This window comes from Mauremys mutica, chromosome 1 (assembly GCF_020497125.1).
Source record: "Mauremys mutica isolate MM-2020 ecotype Southern chromosome 1, ASM2049712v1, whole genome shotgun sequence".
Lineage (NCBI taxonomy): Eukaryota > Metazoa > Chordata > Testudines > Geoemydidae > Mauremys > Mauremys mutica.
Window position 1 is genome coordinate 90,407,441 of NC_059072.1, and position 24,823 is coordinate 90,432,263.

Consider the following 24,823-nt stretch of genomic DNA (forward strand, 5'->3'; position numbering starts at 1 on the left):
CTGAGGGCATGCAAACAAAGCAGTTTCAGCAGCATGTGGAACAATGCACTCTGGGACGTCATATCAGAGAGCCTGGAGGAAGGAGGGCAGGTTAAACTGGTTATGTGAATATAATTAAAGCGTCCACTTCACTCTGTAAAAAGGAGTGCTGAACTGGATAAAGGAAGCCAACCATTTGCCAGCCTAGAACTCTGAGACTTGGTCTACTCCAGAAAAATGTGGTATGCTAATAACCACTTGCCCTTCCCACCTTCTCATTGTCCCCCAAGAATGCATGGAACACATCACGTGTCTGCACATGTACATGTTTCCAATGGCATGCAAGTGATCACTGTTTTGATTAGACATGCTTCAAGCAAAATTAACCATCATGTGGTCCACCTCTGTCAGTCTCCTCTAGTGCATTGCCAATGTGCTCATCAAGAGCAAATAAAATTAGGATGCATAAGGAATGGGAAACAGATTAATACAGAAGAGATGGTGCCAATATACACATTGGTGGTATGCCCTCATTGGAATACTGTTCGGTTCTGGTCACTCCAGGGGGACATCAGAATTAGAGAGGGTTCAGAGAAAGATAATGAGAATGATTAGGGACATGAAAAAATTCTCATATGAAGAGAGATTGAAAAAGTTTGAAACTGTATGCTTTAGAGAAAAAAAGAATAAAAGGAGACAGGAGAAAAGTATATAAAATAATGATACAAAGAAGGTAGATCGTGAACTTCTATTCACTCTCTGAGGACAAGAACAAGGAGAGTCAGTGGAATTGTGGCAAATTCAAAATGATCATTTTGAAGGAAATATATTTTTCAGATAAGACACACAGTTAACCTGTGGAATTTATTGCCACCAGATGATATTGAGGCCAACATTTTAGCAGGATTAAAAAAGATTGGACATTTTATATACCCAACTAGACTATCCAGAGTTATAACAATAAGTATTTTAAAAATATTTTTGAAGGGATACACACCCTTATACTTGAGAGCATAAGGTGACTTCTAAAGAGTGGGGATTGGAAGGGACTGTTCCCTGGGAGTAGGCTATCCCATACTGCCTACTGCAGGGTTTTTTGCACCTTCCTCTGAAGCAGCTGGTACTGGCCACTCTCTAAACGAGGATGCAGGCTAGATGGACCACTGGTCTAAGCCAGGCTGGCAACTCCTATATTCCTATAGTCCTAATGGTTCAAATAGTTCTCCCACTACTTCCCACCAATCAAGTCTTAAGTGGCCTGCCCAGTATGGTTTATGCTTTGTAGCACAGAGGCCAATTTTGATCGAAGCCACTTAGGTTTACAAGTAGAGCTGAGAACACTATGGAACTCATTTGCATTATATTTCCTCAGTAATCACCTTTATCGGTGACTGAATTAAAACTGCATGTCTCAAAGGACTCCTTGCTATGAGTGTGCCAGCTGGTCTGAGGGCAACATGCTGGCCCCGATGACCAACTGGGGAGATGAGATAATCCAGGCCAAGATGAGTCCTGGTCATAAAGAACACGTTAGTGTACAACTGAGTGTCTGAACAGCTAGCGGAGTTGTACATTACTCAGAACAGCAAGCGGTCGTATGAAAAGATCAAGGGACTTCAGGTCTGGTGCTACAAGACCAAAGATAACAATAGTAAGTCTAGTGCAGGGTAGAAAATGTGCCTGTTCTGCAACCAGATGGGCATGGCCACTGTGAATTCACAGCAGCATTAGTACTTACACAAAGTCTGTTCCCCCCAACTTACGTTCACTTCTGTAATGCAAATACACCCTAACTGCGGTGAAATGCTGTTAGCTGACCATAGTTGCTGTCAGAGTTTTGTAATCATGTTTATAGCTGACCATGTCAATAACTGATAACAGACTCTCTTGAAAGTTGTAGAATGGACTTGGCCTTATTTGTGCTGATTCCCACAGCATAAAGAATTTTGAGATGTAAGTCACAGGAAGGGTAGCATTGAAATTCTCTGGCATCCAGTGCTGAAGGATTTAGAAGTGAAGTTTGAGCGAGAAGGCTGGCTGTATTTGTACAAAAGGAAGTGGTGATGCAGAGAAGCTAGCTTCTTGCTTACCAAGTTTCCCTAACCCCCGGACTTGTTTTAACCCTGACAAAACCATTGTTGAGGGAGAATACTCAGCACAGTATTATGATTCTGAATGTCACCTAGCTAGACTCACAAAGCAAGAGAGCCCCACTGCTCACTCTTTTAAACCACTGGAGAATCAGAGCTACCTGTTCACCAGCCCAGATTTTACAGTGTTGGGGATATATGAAGGGTCATGGAGGAAGTGGCCGCAGCCTCATAGCAGGTCTTAGCATGCCCAGAATGAAAGCCAAACCCAACAAAAGCTGCCACCCTGTAATTTTTGGCTTGGAACATTCTCCAAACCAACCATGATTAATACCCAGGAATGTTTCAGTTTTGATTGTAATCACATAGTCAGGATGGAAAGCCCCTCCATAATTCTTTAGGCACTGTTTGTAAGTGCCTAATGTTTACAGTGTATCATTTGGGTTTTTTTCCCAATTGTCTGCTATAGGCTGACTCAGATTTTTGGTCTTTATTTTTAATGTTGTACACCATGGTTTTCTGTCTGGCTGGTTTATTTTCCAGAGTTATTTCTACAATGATGACACTTTTAACTTTAACTACGCCCAAGCCAAAGCTGCCACTGGCAATACCAGCGAGGGTGAGGAGGTATGTATACGCTTTCTTTAAAAAAAAAAAAAAAAAAAGCCAATGGAATTATTTCCTACATAACCCTCCCCCCCCCAACACACTCTTTCACCCCCACACCTTTCTGATTCTGCATATTGTGTGGAAATGGAGCAGCTGCTTCCTGCAGGAATTGAGATATATATCTTGCTTTCAGTGAACCTTATTCAGGGGAGTCGGAGTCCTGCTAACCTCACATGATTGGTTATGTGGGGATCATGCTGTGAGTGCAGCACTCCAAGCTATCTCTAACTGATCAAGGAATGCTGTCTTGACCAGTGTTCTGTGTACTGTGCCTGAGGCATACCTAGGGCTTGTTCAGGTGGAGTAGGGATCACTGAGCAACAGAGACCGGATAGATGAGAGCTTTAGGTGTCCCCCTTGGAGGTTTGTGAGAAACAAACTTTCTTCCCTGGGAGGAGGAAAGAAAGAGGAAGTGCTCCCCATCCTATTCAGCAGCATCCATTAGTACTTAAGGAGGTTCATTTCTCCCCACACATAGCTTTTTTGTGTGTGTGTGTGCATCTGATGTTGAATTATCCCTGAAATGCACAAAAGCAATTGGCTGCTGGGAAGAAAGAAGAGAGATTTCCCACAAGGGTTAAAAAAAAATAATCAGAGGACAGACCCAAAAGCCCCCCAAACCCATGTGATTTTATTTTAAGCAAATCGTGTGATTTTTATAGGCCAAAAAAAAAATGAAATCGTTTTCTTTTGAGTTTTAAATTTGAGTCTCAGGAGCGATATGGTGACAGTTTTTTCCTGAAAGACTGCTAGAGTTGACGCAGGTAATACACTGTCTATACTAGCACTATGTTGATGGAAGAACGTAGACTTTAGCTTTGCGTTGTTGGGGGTTGTTATTGCATTGATATTGGTGGGTACCTGCGTCAGGCGTGGTGTGGATAGATGCAAAACAAGTCAACTTAGGTCAACCTAACGTAGTATAGACCAGACCTCAGGAACTCAACAAAATCACCCCCAGCCCTCCTTAGATGTGGAATGACTGTAACTCCACTATATGTTGTAAAAGGTAGTATTTTGACACAGAGCCTTGATAAAACTAATGGTTAAGGACTGTTGCTGCTAGTCCAGGAATGCTCTGTTACGTACAATATGTGGCAGAGAGGTGGGAAGGGATCATCATCACAGTGAGACTTCTGGTATTTTAGAAAGACACTGATTTCATTCTTTGCACTACATTCTAAATTAATGCGTTCTCAGTTGCTGCCTGTGCAAACTAGTCTCTTCTCTCAGCTCCTGTCTTCCTTTATGGCTGGCTTGCTATGTACCAACACCTGCTAGCAGCTGTTCAAGTGAGGCCACACCATAGTTTGGCATTTTAGAGCTCCTGATAATACCATGATAAATGTTATACTGTTTGAATTCCCCACTTACCAGACAAGAGAGATGCCCCTATGGATTACAATTTCACACCCTAACTCTTCCCATCAAGCTGTTGTTAAGTATTCTCCGGCCTAGGCCTTGGCTACATATTGGAACAAGGACATGGTCTACTGTGTATGTGGGACAGCAGATGCACATAATTTTCTTTTTCCTTCTTTCCTGCAGGTGTTCCTCTTGATCCAGAGTGAGAAGATAAAGAATGATTATGTTTACCTTAGCTGGCTGGCTCGTTGCTGTGAGTCACTTTACTTGCAAGATTGCAGGGTGTGGATCCTCCTGTTTTGCATTAGTATTGCCAATCCATCTTCCCTAATAGTTTCTAATGTTGTGGGTGGATTTAGTACTTATGAAAGTGAAGTGCAAATAGCACTGGCTCTAGCCAGCTGTAGTGCAAGCAAGTATTGTGCAAGCAGTATATCTTTGGCTGCATAACCACTCCTATTTCAGTTCTGGCCCAACACAGCTCTGCCAATGCACCTCCTTCCTGACCTGTAGGACCTCATTCTTCCAAGTCCAGGACGTTGTCTGAGCAGAGATTGCCAATTATAATAGATTACATTAATTGCTATTAAATTAATATTGGTTTGCTCCAGTTTTTACAAAATCCTTCTCATGGAAAGGTGCTAATATACAAGTGATGCATAATATAAAACCTTAGAGGAATAGGAAGAGGTGAGTGGAAGGGAAAGATAGTCTAGTGGATAGGGCACCAACCTAGCAGTCAGGGCCTGGGTTCAATTCTACAGACTTCCTCTGTAATCTTGGATAAGTCACTTACACTTGTGCCTCAGTTCCCCATCTATAAAATGTGGACAGTAGTTCCCTAACTCAAAGGGATGCTGTGAAAATAAAATCCATTAGTGATTGTGCAATGCTCAACTACTTTGGTGAAGAAGACCATAGACTATCTAGATAGATAAAGAACATGGTAGCTGTTACTGTGATGATTGTTGCCAATGTCACTTACTTTAGGTGACATTTTGTCAATTTGAGAGCACATGGGCAGTACCACTTTTTCAAAGCAGAGTACCATAGAGGTGGCCTTTGCTACAGGCTTGTGCAGCTCAAATCTGGAGACTTTTCCTGAGGCAACTCCTTTCTTGTAGCCTCAGCACAACAGTAAGAATGTTCATTAGACTGCCCTTCTCCCACCTCAATGACCAGAGCAGCTACAGTAACTTCATTATGCTGTGCTGGAGGTACAGTCACTATCTATGCTATGCCCTTCCCAGACAGGTAAATGGAGACTTCTACACCACACACATTGACCAACCATTCCTGATTCTCCTTGGGGACCTCACAGTTTCTTACTTAATTAATCCATAAATCTAGAATATATGTTTATTGTGAATTTTATGTTTTGACATCTACCCATTGTGGCCAGGGTCCCAGGGGAGCCACACTGAGGTTACTCAGTTAGGGCAAACTGTAAACAATGGGCAGACAATCCCCAAAGCTGGTGGATATTCCAATACCAAGCCAACACAAAACAACTTCTGTAATACCATACTGGTTACCAAGAAACCAAAACACAGTTCCCTTAAATCAACCCAGCTTTGGGCTTCCACCCAGACACCCAATCAGATATGAGAATTACTGAAAATCTTATTCATCATAGAAGAAAGTTCTACCAATCCCAAAGGATCAGACACATTACCTCTCAGGTTAAGGAATATCTCAGATCTTACCCAAATAAATACTTACAGCCAATTCTGATTAACTAAACTAAAATTTATTAAAAAAGAAAAGAGAGAATTAGTTAAAAGATAAGTATAATACAGACTTGAGTACAATTCTGAGATCAGTTTTATAGTAGAGATGGTAAATTTTATAGTTGCAAAGAGTTCTTTCAGAATTAGTCCGTAAGTCCAACATTCATATTCAGGGTGATCCAGGTGGGACTGGAGATCTCAGTTTACAACTGAAACTTCCCCTGCGTAAAGCATCAAGCAGATCTGAGATAAAAAGGATCAGGACCCAAGGGTTTTTATACAGTTTCATGTCTTCTTTTGACAGCTCGGAGTTCTTAGGTGAACAAAAAGCAATCATTGAGACTTTGAAGTAGACTTATTTCCTAAGCATCACCTGTAACTAGCTACAGGGATTAACATAAGGCAATTACCTGTTTTCCACCATTCGCAGGTGATTTGCTGTAAAGTATTCTAGCATATTCATTTTTGAGTATGAGCAGATATTGTAGGAACATAAGAATGGCCATACTGGGTCAGATCAATGGTCCATCTAGCCCAATATCCTGTCTTCTGCCAATGCCAGATGCTTCAGCGGGAATGAACAGAATGGGGCAATTATTGAGTGATCCATTCCCGGTCCTCCAGTCCCAGAATCTGGCAGTCAGAGGCTTAGCCATCTTGGCTAATAGCCACTGATGGGACCTATCCTCCATGAACTTATCTAATTCTTTTTTTTTTTTTAACTTTTGGCCTTCAGATTATCCCTTGGATATTTCTGTCTTCAAATATTTGCAGGAGGCTAGAGATGCTGGAAATGCAACTTATTCAGGGCTCTATGTAATATGTGTGGTCTCGAGTTATTGTACCAATTATTTAGACTTTATCTCAAAGAGGAGGTGAAAAGCCATTACTGTTTCGCTTCCCAGCATGGCGCACTGTTTCTCTATATGCACAGATTGCTAGTTGTTACTAAATTATAAAGGCATTTTTTCCCATAAGGAATCATGGTTTGTGAGGTTTTCAGTGTTCAGACATCTGGTCGTCATATGTGGGGCTAAGACCTGTGTCCTCTCTGCTGAGGGTGCTACTACTGAAGCTGAAAAAACCAAAATCTCGTCTGGTGTCTCAGTTTCTGCCACACCAGGAGAGTCCAATAATTACCTTTTCTTATGTACTATCTCCAATAGTGGCCATTTCAGGATATTTCATAACAGGATGTAACTTCCCCATAATGCACCTACTTGTAAAATACTATACCATGTAGGCTGTGAAGGAAGGGTGGATTTCTTCCTGACTCCAGTTGGTGAACAGTTTGTGCTCGGACATATGAGAAGTTCTTGTAATTTTTAATGTAGTTATCCCTAGATTATAGTTTTAATTAGAATCAGATTGAGAGAGATTGGTTGTGCATATAAACTACTCTGGAGTATGTTTCTAGTGCAGTGTGAAGGGATTTATATTGGTATTCCGGATAAATGTCAAAAATGATTGTTACTCCGCTTGACTTCTGTACACATAATGCCAAGCATTCCCTCACCTTGAAGAGCACAAGAATTTTCCCCATATTAATGACCAGTGCACAGAATGAATATCTGGTGGAACTCTGAGAGGAGGTAGACACCTGATCCAAGGGGATATTTTCCCTTCACAATAAGAAAACATTGTGATATGCCTGGGATTAACAAGCCAAACTTTAGGTTAAATACTTCCTTACCTTCAGAGGGTCTGTTTGTGGAATTTTCTGTCTCCAAAAGTACTGGATGAAACTCTGTTACTGGGATTCATGAGAGAGTCTATTCTGGCACTTATGACTAGTTGTGTTATACCACAGATGTTTCAGGTTAATGGCTGGTGGCAGTTCTTGCTCACATATGCACTGTTAAAATGACCACAAGATCTACGGAATCTGGAAAGAATTTCCTCATAGGGTGCACAATGGCAAGGATCTTGTGGATATTTTTATCTTTCTTTGGACCAATGAGTACTATGGGGATTCAGTATCTAAAATCAGGTGGGTGCAGGCATTCAGGACATCAGTCCTTCATGTTTGACTTATTTTCTGTGAACATGAGTGGGTAATATTAAGTCTCACTGTTTGAATAGATTAGAGAGTAGGAGAATGTCACAGTCCAGTACCCTATAAGAAATACATTCTCTGTTTATTCAACATTCCCCACTCTATGCCCCATAATAATCTCTGACATCGTGGGACTTCAGCAGTGGTAGTTAGTTCAACCTCATGCATGTCCTCTACCCAAAACTGAAGAGGTAAAAGGATTTAAGTGAATTTCAATTGCTTAATTGTTGTTTAAATGCTGTAAGTATTAGTGCATGTGTTGCGATCTGGATACAAACTCTTTTCAGACTCTGTTCAACAAACATGGTTGACTTGTGTCCAGACAACAGCTTACTCTCCTCCTCTCTTTACCCACCCCTCCTACTATAATCATATTCCAACCAAGTTTGTGCATCTGCATCATTGATGCTTCCTACTCATATCTGTAAGTGTGTAGTCTGGGAAAATCTTGGGTAGCTGTAGATCTCCTACACTGCCCAAACAGAGGGATAGAGTGTCCTGAGGATGTGCACAAAGACTCTTTCAGCATACAAGGAAATTGGTTCTGGATGGTCCTGCACGGAGCTCTTGGAAGAGGACTCAGACAGGCACCATTAGAGCATCCTATCAACACAGCAAAATAACAGTGTTGATCAGTGTCAGCCCAGGCCTCTGGCAAGGGTGAAACACTGTTAGCTGCTGTGGTTTAACTGTTAACCATGCTATTAAGTGTAAAAAACACAGTTAAGTGTTGTAGTGTAGATAAGGGCTTATCTTACAGATTCTTATTGAATACATGTACAAAACATACTCTAGACTTTTTCCTATTTGTACTGTATGTCATCTCTAAAATCCACTGTTCCAAGGGAATACACTCACTTCAAAGAATGCTGGTTTATCCTGCCCTTGCACAGAAGCTGAGGAAACCAGCAGCAAAGCCATGAAATGGAACTTAGAGCTATTGCTGGTATCTGAAACTACAGAGGTGCATGTGTTGAGCTGTAGATAACCTTTTGAGTCTAAAACTCTGCAGACTTAGGTGGCTAGGACTTCTTTAATTTTGTAGTTACTGTGTACAAACTAAGATAACGAGAGCAATATGAACTTCTGCTTCAAAGCATAAAATGTGGGACACGAATTGTTTCTTTCATGTATAGCATTGTATAACTAGCTATGTGTTATGAGATTTCTCTTGGGTTTTATTTCCATCCCCCTTTCCCTCATCCTGTTAAGCATTTGGTATTGACTGCAGTCAGGGGCAGAATACCAAACTAGCTAGAGCAATGGACTGACTTGATGTGTCACCAGGCTGGATGCCAGACTAGATGGACCATTGAGTTCCAGCATAGTAAGTGCTGTATCTGTGAAATATAAATCTGACGGGTGTAGATTTCATAACTCTTCTTTCTTATGTTTGCAAACTGTAGCACTTTACGACCATCATTGATGTGGCTGAGGGGATGGTTAGCTTTCATTCAAACCCTATGTGTTTCAGTAGGGAGCAGGGACTTTGGTGAAGTCCTGTTGTTACTGGGCAGTGCACTATGGCATTTCTTCATCTTCTCCAACTTTCTGTTCTCATTGTAGATATCATGAATAAGAAGCCTCGACTGGCCTGGGAGCTCTACCTGAAGATGGAAACCTCAGGAGAGTCCTTCAGTCTCTTGCAACTCATTGCAAATGACTGCTACAAGGTGAGTCTTCTCTTTGAGGCCTGGTATCTAGTTTGTTAAATCTGTGGCACTACACTCAGATGCCGTGTCTACAGCAGACTCCTCTTCTTAAAATTCCTCACCATCGCTACCTTTAGTGAAGCTCCACAATGTATAGAGGCTGGTAGAGATCTGTCAACATTTAAACCAGCATGTCTTCTAGTTAGACTGGTGACTGGGCTACACAATTTCTACCTCTAGTAGAGTTTCAATGGTGGGAGCAATGGGAAATTTTAAGAGAAAACTCTAATATAGACACAACCAGGGGCTATAAGTTGGAGTTCTTTCTGGGACAGCAGCCCAGACTGTGAAGCTTACAACCTGATCCCCCCACAAACCCACCACAGGGACCTGCTACAGGCTTCCCAGATACACAAAGGAACCCAGGCAGATCCATCATATCTGGCCACAGGACTTTTACTGAAGGAATATTAGGTGTCATAGAAACCATCCTTAAACCACACATAGAATCATCGGGTTGGAAGGGACCTCAAGAGGTCATCTAGTCCAACCCCCTACTCAAAGCAGGACCAATCCCCAGACAGATTTTTACTCCAGTTCCCTAAATGGCCCCCTCAAGAATTGAACTCACAACCCTGGGTTTAGCAGGCCAATGCTCAAACCACTGAGCTATCCCTCCGCACACAAAGGCCCACCTTCCTCCAGGATGTTACTGACTTCCTCCAGAAACTCCAACATCAACATCCTCCCCCAGAACACCATCCTTGCCACCATGGATGTCATGTTCCCTATACACCAGCATTCCTCACCATGACAGCATTGATGCCTGCCTCAAATACTTACAAGATAATATATAGCACTCAAAAATCCACCTAAACACATCGCCAAACTCATCAAATTCATCCTCACACACAGTAACTTCACATTTAACAAACACTTTCTCCAAATATTGGGAACAGCCGTGTGTACTAAGATGGCCCCCCAGTATGCCAACCTCTTTGTGGGCCACCTCGAGGAAAATTTCTGGAAAAATGCACCACAAAACCAATGATATACATGAGGTACATCAATGATGTTTTTCTCCTCTGGACAGATGACCTCAGTTCCCTCAGATTTCCACCACAACTTCAACCACAACTGCCCATCCATCATATTCTCTAGAAAACACCCACACCAGCATTAACTTCCTGAATACCACAGTCAGCTTCAGCAATGAGACCCCACAAATGATTGTGTGCAAGAAATCCACAGATCACTACACTTACCTTCTCAGCTCCTGCAACCACCCCAGACACACCAAGAAATTTGTTAGCAACAGCCAGGCATTTAAGCACACTCAAAACTGCCTTCACTAAACAAGGACAGTCCACCAGAGAAATAGATCACATTGTGGAATAGGCCATTCAGATACCCCACGAGAACCTGCTTCAATACCGGTGGGGGGAAACCCACATACGGGGTGTCATAAAACAATTACAATTACAGAAGTTGGTTCAGTAAAAGGTTTTACCTTACCTACTTTGTCAGTCTTAGCACAGATGCTCTGGTGTTTGTTTTTCCACCTTCAAGAGTAGGTACAATAAACTAATAGATGAGATCAACATCTTCAGCCTCTAGCACTGGGATTCTTGCCCACTCCTTTAGATTGAGACACAGGCCATGAAAGATTTCAAAAGCACATTGATAATTGTCCTGTGATAATGTAGCAGTGCATTGCTGGAAATTCTCTCTCTCCCAGGACTGATGTGCACATATGTTTAACCTTTTTTCACTCCTCCTATGAGAACAAATATGAAGCTAAATGCTTCTGTGATTAGATAGCCTCAACTCCCTCAGAGGGTATGTTCCCTGGCAGGGCTGGCTTTAGGAAGTGCAGGGCCCAATTTGAACAGTTTCGACGGGGCCCCGGCAGGGATGACTTTAAAAAAAAAATGTAAAAAAACACGTGGGGCTTGTACTCCGGGTCTGCGGCGGCACTGAAGGACCCGCCGCTGAAGTGCCGCCGAAGACCCAGAGCAAGCGAAGGACCTGCCGCCGAAGTGCCGCTGAAGACCCGGAGCGCCGCCAGGTGAGTAAAAATTAAAAAGGCGCCTTTAGCCAGGGAAGGGATTCTCACTGGGCGCGGGGCCCTCTTAGGCGTGGGGCCCGATTCGGGGGAATTGGTGGAATAGGCCTAAAGCCGGCCTTGTTCCCTGGTTAATTTCCCACAGGTCCTCCCCACTACAATCAAGGCCTTGTCCAGACCAGGATTTAAAGGTAGGTTGTTAGCATGTGTTCGCTAACACAGGCTAACTAATATGTTTTAGAAGTCTATTGTAGACAAGGCAGCATATACTTGAATGTGTGCTAAACTGCCCTAGGCTTTAACTTGACCAACTAGCACATATTAAAATATACACTGCCTTATGTACAGTAGACTTTTAAAACATGTTAGCACGTTACACCTTTTAAAATCCACCGTAGAAAAGGTCCAAGAGAAGAATTGAGAGTTCCCCATCTGTACCAATCCAGGTGCCCCTAGACCTATCCTGCAAGTGGATAACTAAGGTTGGGTGTACACATGATTTTCCCGTAGGTTCAGGAAAGCTCTGAATTGCAACACTACTACATTTGATTTTTCTTCTACTTCTATAGCGAGGGGTAAAAAATTAGTTTTGAACTAATACCCCAGCAGCCTTCAGAGCTTTGTCTTTATGGCCATATCTAGACTAGGAAAATCCATCATGTTTTAAAATGTGGATAAACTTGTTTTAACTAACATGCTTTTAAACAGGACTTTGCACCTAGGGTATACAGGGAAAGTCATGCATAAAGACTAGGGCTGTCTTTCATTGGAATTTATACAGAACACTTCTTCAGGTCGACTACGCTGTGTAAGCCTTAAAGTTTCTCTCTCACCAACAGAAGCTGGTCCAATAAAAGATATTACTTCATCCCCCTTCTCTCTCTAATATCCTGGAATCAACACGGCTACAACTTTACATACAAAAATAAGGAGATGACATTTTTGACTAGCTCTATTAGCTCATAGTTGAATGTGGTTTACCTAGTGGGGAGTCTAGAGTTGATCATGACCAGTTAATAAAGGTCACAACTTGGCCTGTCTATACTGTTTAAAATCATGTTAGATAAAACTATTTTCCTAGTCTGTACATAGCCTATGTGGAATTGGAATGTACCTGTTTTAGTTACGGACTACCTGGAAAGAAAAGGAAAATGCATGCTGTTCTCATGACTTGTTCCTCTTGTTAACACCAGACAAATAGCATCAGAACCAGCCCGTAACTTTGGATCTCATTCTGTATAGGCAGTCTTGTGACCTGAAATGTGTAAAGTTTTTTTTTCTTCCTACACAGATGGGCCAGTTTTACTATTCAGCCAAAGCCTTTGATGTTCTGGAGAGACTGGACCCTAACCCTGAATACTGGGAAGGCAAGAGGGGTGCCTGTGTGGGCATCTTCCAAATGATCTTAGCTGGCCGAGAACCCAAGTACGTACCGTTGCTGTGTATGAACTTTTTTCATTAGTCTTCCGTTCCCAGCTAGCTGTAGCTAGAACCACAGTCACAGCTGCTTTTGTGAAGAGACGCGTGACTTCAGGAACAGATGTCCCCTAACCCTCCATTTTTTTTTTGTCTTTTGAAAGAGACCTGTACTGCCCCAGTAGTTGCACACTCAATAACCATTTTTGATTTCTAGCTTCCAGCCCAACAGGGACAGGATACGTGGTAGAGGATAGTCCATCAGCTAGTGCTCTGCACTGCAGGGACCTCAAATAGATTGCTGGTCATTGTTCTTGTAGTAGCTAAACTACAGACACAGCATACTTATTCCCTGAAGACAGGGAGGGAGGACCTCATTTCACTGATTAGGGAGAGGTATTGATGGCCTGTGAATGGAAGTCGTATCCCCTCCTCCTTGGTTTTAGAATTTCAAGGATGGCAGAATTAAAATAGGTGGATGGTTACTCACAACTCCAGGAGGGATGAAGAACATGTTCTTCTTCGAGTGATTGCTCCTATGCATTCCAGTCAGGTGTGCGCGCCACGCGTGCACGGCATCTCGGAACTTTTTTACCCTAGCAACTCCGGCGGGCCGGCTGGCGCCCCCTGGAGTGGCGCCGCTATGGCGCCTGTTATATACCCCAGCCGGCCCGTCCGCTCCTCAGTTCCTTCTTACCGCCCGTGACGGCCAGTTGGAACTGTGGAGTGCTCTCTGTCCTCCACAACCCTAGCTCTCGCTACTCTTTCATGTATATAGTTCGTTTAGTGATTAGTGTAGATAGTTTTTCATAGTAATTAGTTAGGTTTAGGATAAGGTTAAGGGGGGTATCCCCTCCCTTTCCTCGCCCGGTGCGGACTCATGCCCAAGGCACCGGGCTTTAAGCCCTGCGCGTCGTGCCAGCGGCCTATGCCAGTGGGGGATCCGCACGACACCTGCCTCCGTTGCCTGGGCGAAGGACATAGAACAGATAAGTGTTCTTTCTGTTCCGCCTTCAAACCGCGAACTCGCAAGGAGCGGGATATCCGCTTAAAACAACTCCTAATGGAGGCGTCGCTCCAGCCCCCAGCACCGTCCGCGCCGGCACCGTGAGCTTCATCAGTGCAGAGCGCACCGGCGGCACCAAGCCGCCCAGGCACCGCGGCACCACAGCCTAAGCCAGCGGCTTCGAAGAGCCGGCACCGCTCACTCTCGCCTTCAAGAAAACATAAGCTGGCGAAGGCACTGGCTAAAGCCCGCGCTGAGGACTCAGCAAAGTCGATTGCGCCACCTGCGGGCCCCGCGGTGGCCGTGCACAAGCCGTGCACCGGGCCATTGACTCGGGCGCCGCAAGGGCCGTCGAGTCCGGCATCGCCACGCTCCCCGGCACCGACCGTGGTTGAGCCCCAGCTGCCATCAACGCCGGAGACTTTCTCCTCGGCACGCGAGCTAATACAGCTCATAGAGGCACCGAGCCTCCGGCCCCCGGCACCACCGGCGCGGGCTGTCGTATCGGCAGGGAAACCGGCCAGGATGCTTCGGCCGCCCTCTCCGGACAGATGGCACGGACAGCGCTCCCGGTCCCGGTCACGTTCCCGGTCCCACCGCAGGTCACCGTCCCGTCGATCGTGATCTCGGCACCGCTCCCCATCGCGGTACCGGTCGCCGTCTCAACGTCGGTCGCAGTCCCGGTACCGCTCGTCATCGCGGTACCGGTCGCACTCCCGACGTCGTACCAGGTCCCGATCGCCGCCGCATCGGCACCGACGAGGGTCTCCGTCCCGGCACCGTTCCCGGCACCGTTCCCTGCGCAGCCACTCCCGGCACCGCAGGTCCGGCTCCCGGTCGAGCTCCCGGCACCAGTCGAGCTCCCGGCACCGCGGCTCCCGTTGGTCTCGGTCACCGTCCCGGCACCGTGAGAGCCTACACCGATCCTCGGCACCGTCCGGGCCCGGTCTGCCTCGGTCGGCGGCGCACTCCATCAGCGCCTCGGCACCGCCATGGCCGTCCCGCTCTGCATCGGTCACCTCCGCAGTGGACGGCACTGCCCACCTTCCGCCTACCCCACAAGGTCATCCTCAGGGGGCACAGCAGTGGGGCTTCTGGGTGCCATGGGCCCAGTACGAGACTCGGGGTGCCATTGCCCCCGAGAGCTCCTGCTTCCGAGCGCAGGGTACCAGAGGTGACGGTTAGCCGACCGCCCCCTTCTCCTGCACGCGAGCCGGACCACAAGGAGACCATGCAGCCTGACCCAGCCGGCGAGCAGTCTGCAGATCCTTCGACAGAGGTCGCTGTCCAGGGATTGTCTTCGTCGTCCTCACCGGACGAGGCGGTGGCCGGAGCTTCTGCCAAGGAGCCTCCACCCATAGATCTGAAGGCCCATCAAGACCTTCTTCGCCGCGTAGCGACGGCTATGGCTCTTCCGGTGGCGGAGGTCCAGGAGGACGAGGACCCTATAACTAACGTCGTCGGGTCCGAGGCTCCCGTGCGAGTGGCATTGCCGTTTGTGCGAACAATTCAGAAAAACGCCACCACACTTTGGCAGACGCCTGCGTCCATCCCTCCTACGGCTCGTGGGGTTGAGCGCAAGTATTCCGTCCCCCCCACGGTCTATGAGTATCTATATACTCACCCAACCCCGGACTCGTTGGTTGTCCAGTCGGTCAACGACCGGGAGAGGCATGGTCAACCTGCCCCTGCGCCAAAGTCGAAAGACGCGCGGCGAATGGACCTGTTAGGCCGCAAGGTCTACTCGGCGGGCGGCCTACAGATGCGCATCGCCAACCAGATGGTCCTCCTCGCCAGGTACGTCTTTGACATCATGACGTCCCTGGCGAAGTTTACGGAGCTCCTGCCGACAGCCTCCCGCCCGGAGTTCTTGGCGATGCTGGACGAGGGCAAGAAATCATCCAGGTCCTCCATCACGGCCGCCCTCGACGCCGCGGACTCGGGGGCTCGGACCTTGGCCTCCGGCGTGACGATGCGCCACATCTCCTGGCTGCAGTCCTCCACCCTGCCGCCAGAGGTGCAATATACATTACAGGACCTGCCTTTTGACACTCAGGGTCTCTTTTCCGAAAAGACTGATTCCCAGATCCAGACCCTGAAGGACGGTCGCGTTGCCATCCGCACCCTAGGGATGCACACGCCGGCTCCACAGCGCAGGTCCTTCCGGCAACAGCCCTCCCGGTCTTTCCCTCAACAGCGGTACCGCCCCTACAACAGCAGGCGGCCGGGGCAAAATCGCCGTCGTCAGTCCGGCAACAGGCATAGCCAGGGCCAGGCCCCTTCCAAGGCCCCGCAAGGCTCCAAGCAGGCCTTTTGATGGGACGCCCGAGGACGGCCCATCACTCTCCCTACCGGATCCTGCCCCTTTATTTTACAACCGCCTTTCCCATTTGTTTTCGGCGTGGTCCCAATTAACAACGGACAACTGGGTGCTTCAAACAGTCCAGTCGGGATACCGCCTTCAGTTTGTTTCGCCCCCCCCTTCCCACCCGCCCTCCCTGTCCCTCTTCAGGGACCCCTCTCACGAGCAATTCCTCTTACGGGAGGTCCAGACTCTGTTGAGCGTGGGTGCCATAGAGGCAGTGCCTCAAGACAGGCGGGGCAGGGGATTCTATTCCCGTTATTTTCTCATCCCCAAGGCGAAAGGAGGGCTACGTCCTATCCTGGACCTTCGCGAGCTGAACAAATACCTGCTCAAGCCCAAGTTTCGCATGGTCACCTTGGGGACCATCATTCCCTCTCTGGATCCGGGAGACTGGTTTGCCGCCCTCGACATGAAGGACGCCTACTTCCATGTCGCAATCTATCCTCCTCATCGACGTTACCTCCGTTTTGTGGTCAACAATGCCCACTACCAGTTCGCCGTGTTACCATTCGGGCTCGCTACCGCACCGAGGGTGTTTACCAAATGCATGGCAGTGGTTGCCGCAGCCCTCCGCCGTTGTCAGATACACGTCTACCCGTATCTCGACGACTGGCTGGTTCGCGGACAGTCTCGACAGCTGGTAATGGACCAGATGACACAAATCCTGTCCCTCTTTCACCGACTCGGTCTTCTCATCAACGCCGAGAAGTCCACTTTGATTCCGTCACAGCGGGTGGAGTTCATTGGAGTGGTCCTCGACTCCTTGTTAGCCCGAGCCTGCCTACCGCAATCTCGACATCAGACGATGGTCTCCATCATCCGGGACCTCGTCTCCTTCCCGACCACGACGGTGCGCTCCTGCCTCCGCCTCCTAGGCCACATGGCATCATGCACGTATGTCACCGCGTACGCGCGGCTCCACCTACGCCCGTTCCAGTCTTGGCTCGCGTCGGTGTACCGACCGCATCGAGATCCCATCGATATGGTGGTCACAGTCTCCAGGCCGACCCTCGACTCCCTCAACTGGTGGCTAGACCCGCAGGTCGTCTGTGCAGGAGTCCCGTTCCATCCGCCTCGCCCGTCCGCCACTCTGACCACAGATGCCTCAGCGCTCGGTTGGGGAGCTCACCTGGGCGACCTTCACACCCAGGGTCTATGGTCGCCCCAGGAGCTCGCTCTGCACATCAATGTACGCGAGCTGCGAGCGATCCGTCTGGCCTGTCGCACCTTCTGCACCCACCTGCAAGGCCGCTGTGTGACAGTGTTCACGGACAATACATCAGTGATGTTCTACGTGAACAAACAGGGCGGAGCCCGCTCCTCCCTCCTCTGCAAGGAGGCGATGCTCCTGTGGGACTTCTGCGTGACCCACTCGATTCACCTAGAAGCATCCTTTCTTCCGGGAGTACAGAACACGCTGGCCGACCATCTCAGCAGGTCGTTCTTCTCCCACGAGTGGTCTCTCCGTCCCGACGTTGTGCACACAATCTTCCGCAGGTGGGGGTTTCCCCGGATAGACCTATTCGCCTCCAAGGAGAACAGGAAGTGCCACCTGTTCTGCTCGTTCCGGGGTCACGCGCCGGGCTCCCTGTCGGACGCCTTCCTGTATTCCTGGAAGGATCACCTTCTCTACGCCTTCCCTCCGTTCCCGCTCGTCCACCGGGTGTTGCAGAAGCTTCGGAGGGACAGAGCCACCGTCATTCTCGTAGCTCCGGCCTGGCCGAGGCAGCATTGGTACTCCATGCTGCTCGAGCTCTCCGTTCGGGATCCCATCCCCCTTCCGTTGTGGCCGGACCTCATCACCCAGGACTTCGGCAGGCTCCGCCATCCGAGCCTGCAGTCCCTCCATCTTACAGCTTGGTACCTGAGTGGTTGACCCACGCAGAGAGGGACTGTTCGGCGGCAGTACAACAAGTCCTGCTAGAGAGCAGAAAGCCTTCCACTCGCTCCACCTATCTGGCGAAGTGGAAGCGGTTTGCACTCTGGTGTGACCATCGAGGCCTCAATCCCTTCGTAGTCCCGGTCCCTACTATCCTGGACTACCTCTGGTACCTTAAGGAGCAGGGTCTCGCGGTCTCCTCCTTAAGAGTTCACCTGGCAGCAGTGTCCACCTTTCGTCCATCTGCGGAAGGTCGGTCCATCTTCTCCAACCAGATGGTTTCCCGCTTCCTTAAAGGCCTGGACCGCTTGTACCCGCCTGTGCGGCGTCCTGCCCCGACCTGGGATTTGAATCTCATGCTGGCCAAGCTGATGGGTCCCTCCTTCGAGCCTATGGCCACGTGCTCTCTGCTCTACCTCTCCTGGAAGACAGCCTTCCTCGTCGCCGTTACATCTGCAAGACGAGTCTCTGAGCTCCGTGCTCTAACGGTTGGTCCACCACACACCGTCTTCCACGGAGACAAGGTGCAGCTTCGACCACACTCGGCCTTCCTCCCCAAGGTGGTCTCGCCCTTCCACCTCAACCAGGAGATCTTCCTCCCGGTTTTCTTTCCAAAGCCGCACGCCTCGCCTCGGGAACAACAGCTACATACCCTCGATGTCCGCAGGGCTCTCGCTTTCTACATTGAGCGGACTAAGCCCTTCCGGCGTTCGCCCCAGCTGTTCGTAGCGGTTGCTGACCGCATGAAAGGCGAGCCGATATCCTCCCAACGGATTTCCTCCTGGGTCACAGCGTGTATCCGGACCTGCTACGAGCTTGCTCGCGTACCACCATGCTGCCTCACCGCTCACTCGACGAGAGCGCACGCCTCGTCGGCCGCCTTCCTGGCCCATGTCCCCATCCAGGACATCTGTCGAGCGGCCACCTGGTCTTCGGTCCACACCTTCGCCTCCCACTACGCGTTGGTGCAGCAGTCTCGAGACGACGCAGCCTTCGGCTCAGCGGTTTTACACTCCGCCACGTCTCACTCCGACCCCACCGCCTAGGTAAGGCTTGGGAATCACCTGACTGGAATGCATAGGAGCAATCACTCGAAGAAGAAAAGACGGTTACTCACCGTAGTAACTGTTGTTCTTCGAGATGTGTTGCTCCTATCCATTCCAGACCCGCCCTCCTTCCCCACTGTCGGAGTAGCCGGCAAGAAGGAACTGAGGAGCGGACGGGCCGGCTGGGGTATATAACAGGCGCCATAGCGGCGCCACTCCAGGGGGCGCCAGCCGGCCCGCCGGAGTTGCTAGGGTAAAAAAATTCCGAGATGCCGTGCACGCACGGCGCGCACACCTGACTGGAATGGATAGGAGCAACACATCTCGAAGAACAACAGTTACTACGGTGAGTAACTGTCTTTTTCTGAATGATAAATGAATGTTTTTAGTGAAGGCCTAATCTCTCTTTCTGCAAATTTTGTTCAATCCAAGCTTGTTGATTTGATTAAACCTCCAAGAGAAAAGAGGAAATGGTCCTTCCCATTTATTGTTTTGCCTTTGGCCTACCTCACTGGATAGGGGAATGGGGGAGGATAGAGGAGATACCTTCTGTTCCTGTTCTCCAGTAAAAAGTCTGCTGTGCTGCTGAGTGGCCAAGCTCTGCAAGCAGTGGCATTAACTAATGCACCCTCCAATTTTCCCTCTGGCAGAGTTCATGTACATTCTGGTTAAGATTCACATAATCTCTAGAATTCTTACTTTTCTCCCCATTTGGGGCCACACAGAGGAGGAGTTGCAGTTGCTTTCTTAAATGCATACCTTTCAAGAAAACAGGAGCACACATAGCCCTGGCATCTGTTACTGTCTCCCTTGTCTGCCCTCCATTTTCTAACAGTGCCCCTTACTAAAGTAGTGCAGATAAACTAGTGCACCTCAGTCTCTGAACAGGAATTGAGTTAATCCTTCCACAAAAATCTGAATTCTGCATGGATATGACAGACATCTGAGAAACAAACTGATGTACTTGTTATGTCAGGTCTTGTTCCCCCTAAATGCAAACTACCTAAAACTATGAATTAATTCATCAGATATCTCTAGCTAAACACGATTAGATCTGGTTAGTAGTTGAATGGGAACCCTCCAAGGAAAACAGGGTATTTCAGGGAGTCATGCTTCTGAAGGCAGCACTCTTATTTCTTAGTAATAAAAAATACATAATGCTTCATGTTGTGAAAACGCATTGACTAATTAGTGCTGAGCAGTGCTCCTGTGTTGATATAGGTGTTGCTGTGCTGTTGAAGTTGTCTGTCAGATGACCTGAAAAACTGAAGCTCTAACAATTTGCCATTAAATATCTTGTGGCATTTTTTGCAAGAGTAGGAATGTTAAATTTTATATCCTGGCAAGCTACAGTATGAATAATATTTTTTTGCTGATCTAGAATTTCCCTTCTAGTTCCAACTAGATACAATATTCTTTATTTCTTGATTCATACTATTGTGTAGGTTTACTGTGGTGTTTATTAGCTGTCACCTTCCTCCTCAGTCATAGGTGAAGTAGATTGCATACCTAGAGTCTGTGCTTTGCAATCTTTCAGGATGTAAAGATGCACAGAAATTTCAGCTGTTTCTAGCCAAGTGCTCGTCACCCTGCTTTAAACTTTTGTCTTCTGTCTTTTCAGAGAGACACTGCGGGAAGTGCTACATCTCCTACGGAGTACTGGTAACCCTCAGGTAGAGTATATCATTCGCATCATGAAGAAGTGGGCCAAAGAGAACAGAGTGCCTGTCTAAGACAGCATCACCAAGAAAACCAGGTCAGATGCCATCTTTTTGTGCATAGCGGAGGGCATGGAGTCCAGCCCTCCCACCCCACACACATCTTCCTTGTAGTCTTCGTTTAGGGCTGGCCTCTCATCAAACATTAAAGAGACTGCCAAACTCTCAGATGGAGCAAAAAGAGTACTGGAGTTGGACTGCACAAAATTTCAATGATTTTGGTATGAAGGATTTCTTTTGGACAGAAGGGGTTTGAATTCCATGCTCTTCTCACCTAGATCCGAGTGGCGTTTTTTCTGTTCTACAGCAATCCCAGTGTCTAGTTCAAGGGTTCTCAACCTTTTTCATATTTTGATTCCAATGTTCAGCAACTCAAACTGCCCCTCACAGGCACTCCAGACTCCTTTGCACCAGCTCCCACAGTACTGCATAAGATGTACTGTGGCAATTTGAGAGGTTTACATTTTAAAATAGTTCTCCTGGCCTTCAAAGAAGAACTCAGCAAATCTGCTTCAGCACAAGAGTGGTGATGGCAAATGGAAGAAGGATTGTGTTATCTTAGCAACTGACTTACTATTAACAGTTAACATGTTTTTAATATTCCTGGCCTACTGCAGGGTGGAACACACCACATCCTGAGCAACATCCATTTTGAGATGGATCCTACTGACCAATTTATAACCTCTTTATCTCTTTCCTTTTTGTCCAAAAGGATTTGCTATCCCTTGGCCAAAGTCAGATTAATTCTGAACATGAAGCTAATCAACCACAAAAGCAGGGCCCCAGAATTGCTTACTTATTTTCAAGGAGGATAGTTACAAGATTTGGGGGATTGCTTTTCAAAGCATGAGGTTCTGATTGGCTGAGCTGTTTCTTGCTATAGAGTCTGATCCTGCAAACATTTGTGCATGTTAGTAAATTTGCTCATGTGAATTGTCCCACCAGTTTACCTCTCGCATCAATAAAGTTATTCATGTATGTTTACAGGATCAGGCCCTTCACCAGTCACTACCTTAGACAGCAATATGTTGTGCGTTTGCTTGACAGTTTTGCCCAGCAAATACTCTGCTGTGTTTCAAGGTGGTCTGGAAAGGGAATTGGGGAGAATCCTTTTCAGAATAGACCACTTAATCCTAAAGGAGATGAAATTCTAAGAAGATGCACAATGGATATGATATAGAAATGAATTGTAGAGCTTACAGTACATAATATCTGTACATTATTTGTAAAGGAAAAATTACTTAACTTATAAAGTATTTTTGTACCTTGTGACAAGATATTTCATTGAACACTATGATGTTTGTACCTTGATTAAAGCTTATACTTGGATTTTCAGTCTAACTTCTTGCTTGGCTTTGTTGCCTTGTGATGAGGCTGGCAATTGAGACGGAAAATTTATTTCGCTGCAGAGGAGGGTGGATGTATGATTGACTGACTGCCAAATCAGCATTTCATGGTCAGATGAAGATGAACCATGTTAAAGCAGACTGGCCCAACGGCCTATGTACTGATCTTTGATGTTAGCTCCTGAGATGAGGGTGGCTGGATAACCCTTATATTTGTAAGTGGTTTTGTTTTTGTTTTTCTTACTCGTGAAGAGATTCTGAATTCTCCCCAGCTTCTAAGGAATAGGCTCCTAACTCTGAGGATATCGCTAGGCCTCTTTGCTGGAGCTCAGGAACTTCAGTTACCTTTTATCATCTCACTGCAGCAGAGACAAAGGTGTTTCTCCAGCATGTCCAAGTCTTCAAACAAGAACTTCCACCTGTATCATCAATGTGATGTCTGGCATGATTTGATAGGCTGTAGGCCATCTGCTTTTATATGAAAAGAAGGAAAAATTCTATTTTAAGGACCCCCACCATGATAGTGATGGGAATAAGGTCCTCAAACCATGACAGGAATAAGGGTAGGGTCACCATGTTGCAAAAAGAGACCACATAATGGATCAGTAAATGCTGTCATTAAAGGCAGTTACATAAAACATTCCATTTGTAAGAGGCATTTTTATTTTCCTTTCCAGTTTAATTAACTTGGAAACAGATTGGAATGGCTGCTGTGAGCCTGGGTTAAAGCTATAGAAAAATCAATGTGGTGGCTTTGTGACAGATGTTAAATGCAGCTAATTATTCTGTTCACTGATGCTTAACCAGCAGGAAAGCCTGATAGCCTCTAGATGTAGGCTGGTAGACAACAATCATAAAATTGTAAGACAGAAAGAGACCTCGAGAGGTCATAGAATATCAGGGTTGGAAGGGACCTCAGGAGGTCATCTAGTCCAACCCCCTGCTCATAGCAGGACCAGGTCTTCTACTCTACACTCTGCATTCAGGTCAGGACTAAGGCCTAGTCTACACTGTGAGAAGGGGGTCGGGGCAAGCTAAGTCGGTCTAAGTTACGCAACTTCAGCTACGAAAATAGTGTAGCTGAAGTCGACATACTTAGAGCTACTTACTGCAGTGTCAACTCCACATACACTTCTTGCTCTGGAGGAGTACTAGAGTTGATGGGAGAGCTAGATGTGATAAATCGACCCCTGCTGGATCGATTGCTCCAGACGTAAGTGTAGACATGCCCTAAATATTATCTAGACCATCCCTGACAGGTGATTGTCATTGGAGATTTTTAAGAGCAGGTTAGACAGAGATGCCACAACCTCCTTAGGTAATTTATTCCAGTGCTTAACTATCCTGACAGGAAGTTTTTCCTAATTTTCAACCTAAACCTCCCTTGCTGCAATTTAACTCTGTTATCAGATGCTACCGGTGTGGTGCTCTGCTCTGTTCAATGTTGATATCAATCGGCTGCCTAAATGTATTCCCTCTGTGTGCTGCCCCAGCTCTGCGCAGATAGCTGACACAGCAGACCCCGAGAGAACCCCCAATGACCACAGACTCTAGTAAGGTACGAAGGCACGTCGGCCAGGTTTATTGTCAAAAAGAAACAGTCTCCAGCTCCCTGGCAAACGAAGTCCAAGGTGCTGCTAAGGTGCAGCTAGCCAGTACATATGTGCTCCCTGGCAATGGACTCAGCTCAGTCAGTGGCGGGACTTTCCACTGCACCCTAGGCTGGACAAAGACACCGCCCCAGGGATGCATTCTTATACACAGGTACAAACAAGTTACACATCACTCCTGACGTATGAGGTGCAACCCCTCTACGTAGTAAGGTGCCGCCTCTCACCTTGTACATGTTGGTTCGAACAAAACAACTCTATCCATCATATTACCCTTTTGGCCCTGTCATTGGGATGGATCAGCTTGTTCCTTGTTATCTGTGTGAAGTGTACAAGTATGCGAATGTTCTGATATCTGGTGTCCAGTACCTTTTAGGTATGTCTCTTTTTGCAGCATCAGCCCTTTCCTTGCGAGCTTCTGTGAGCAGGGCCTGCCTCTGGCTCACAGCTTAACTTTGCTTTATGTTAGCAAAGTCTTGACCATTACTTTAGTTCAGGTCTTAGGCCTCATACCAGGCCTCTGATACCAAGGTTTATATCTCAGGGCCTCCCCTTACTACAAACTCCATTGCTTCTTGTCCTATCCTCAGAGGTTAACAAGAACAATTTTTCTCCTTTCTTGTAACAGCCTTTTATGTACTTGAAAGCTGTTGTCTGTCTCCCCTCAGTCTTCTCTAGCCTAAACAAACCCAATTTTTTCCATCTTTCTACATAGGTCAAGTTTTCTAGCCCTTTAATCATTTCTGTTGCTCTCCTCTGGTCTTTCTCCAATTTGTCCACATCTTTCCTGAAATTCTCTAGTTAAGGCCTTATGAGCGAGGAGTAGAGTAG

At 47.0% G+C, this 24,823-nt stretch overlaps 1 protein-coding gene across 3 annotated transcripts in view; it reads left to right on the forward strand.

The window, feature by feature from the left end:
* The window catches only part of LOC123345943 (intraflagellar transport protein 56), a 102,639-nt gene extending 80,287 nt beyond the window's left edge, over window positions 1-22,352 (forward strand). For all 3 annotated transcript variants that reach the window (XM_044983075.1, XM_044983065.1, XM_044983085.1), the window contains 5 exons: window positions 2,613-2,696; window positions 4,287-4,356; window positions 9,456-9,562; window positions 12,898-13,031; window positions 20,940-22,352. In XM_044983075.1, the coding sequence (XP_044839010.1) occupies window positions 2,613-2,696; window positions 4,287-4,356; window positions 9,456-9,562; window positions 12,898-13,031; window positions 20,940-21,051 (507 nt within the window). In that variant the 3' untranslated portion in view covers window positions 21,052-22,352. The remainder of the gene's footprint in view (window positions 1-2,612; window positions 2,697-4,286; window positions 4,357-9,455; window positions 9,563-12,897; window positions 13,032-20,939) is intronic.
* The last annotated feature ends 2,471 nt before the right edge of the window (window positions 22,353-24,823 follow it).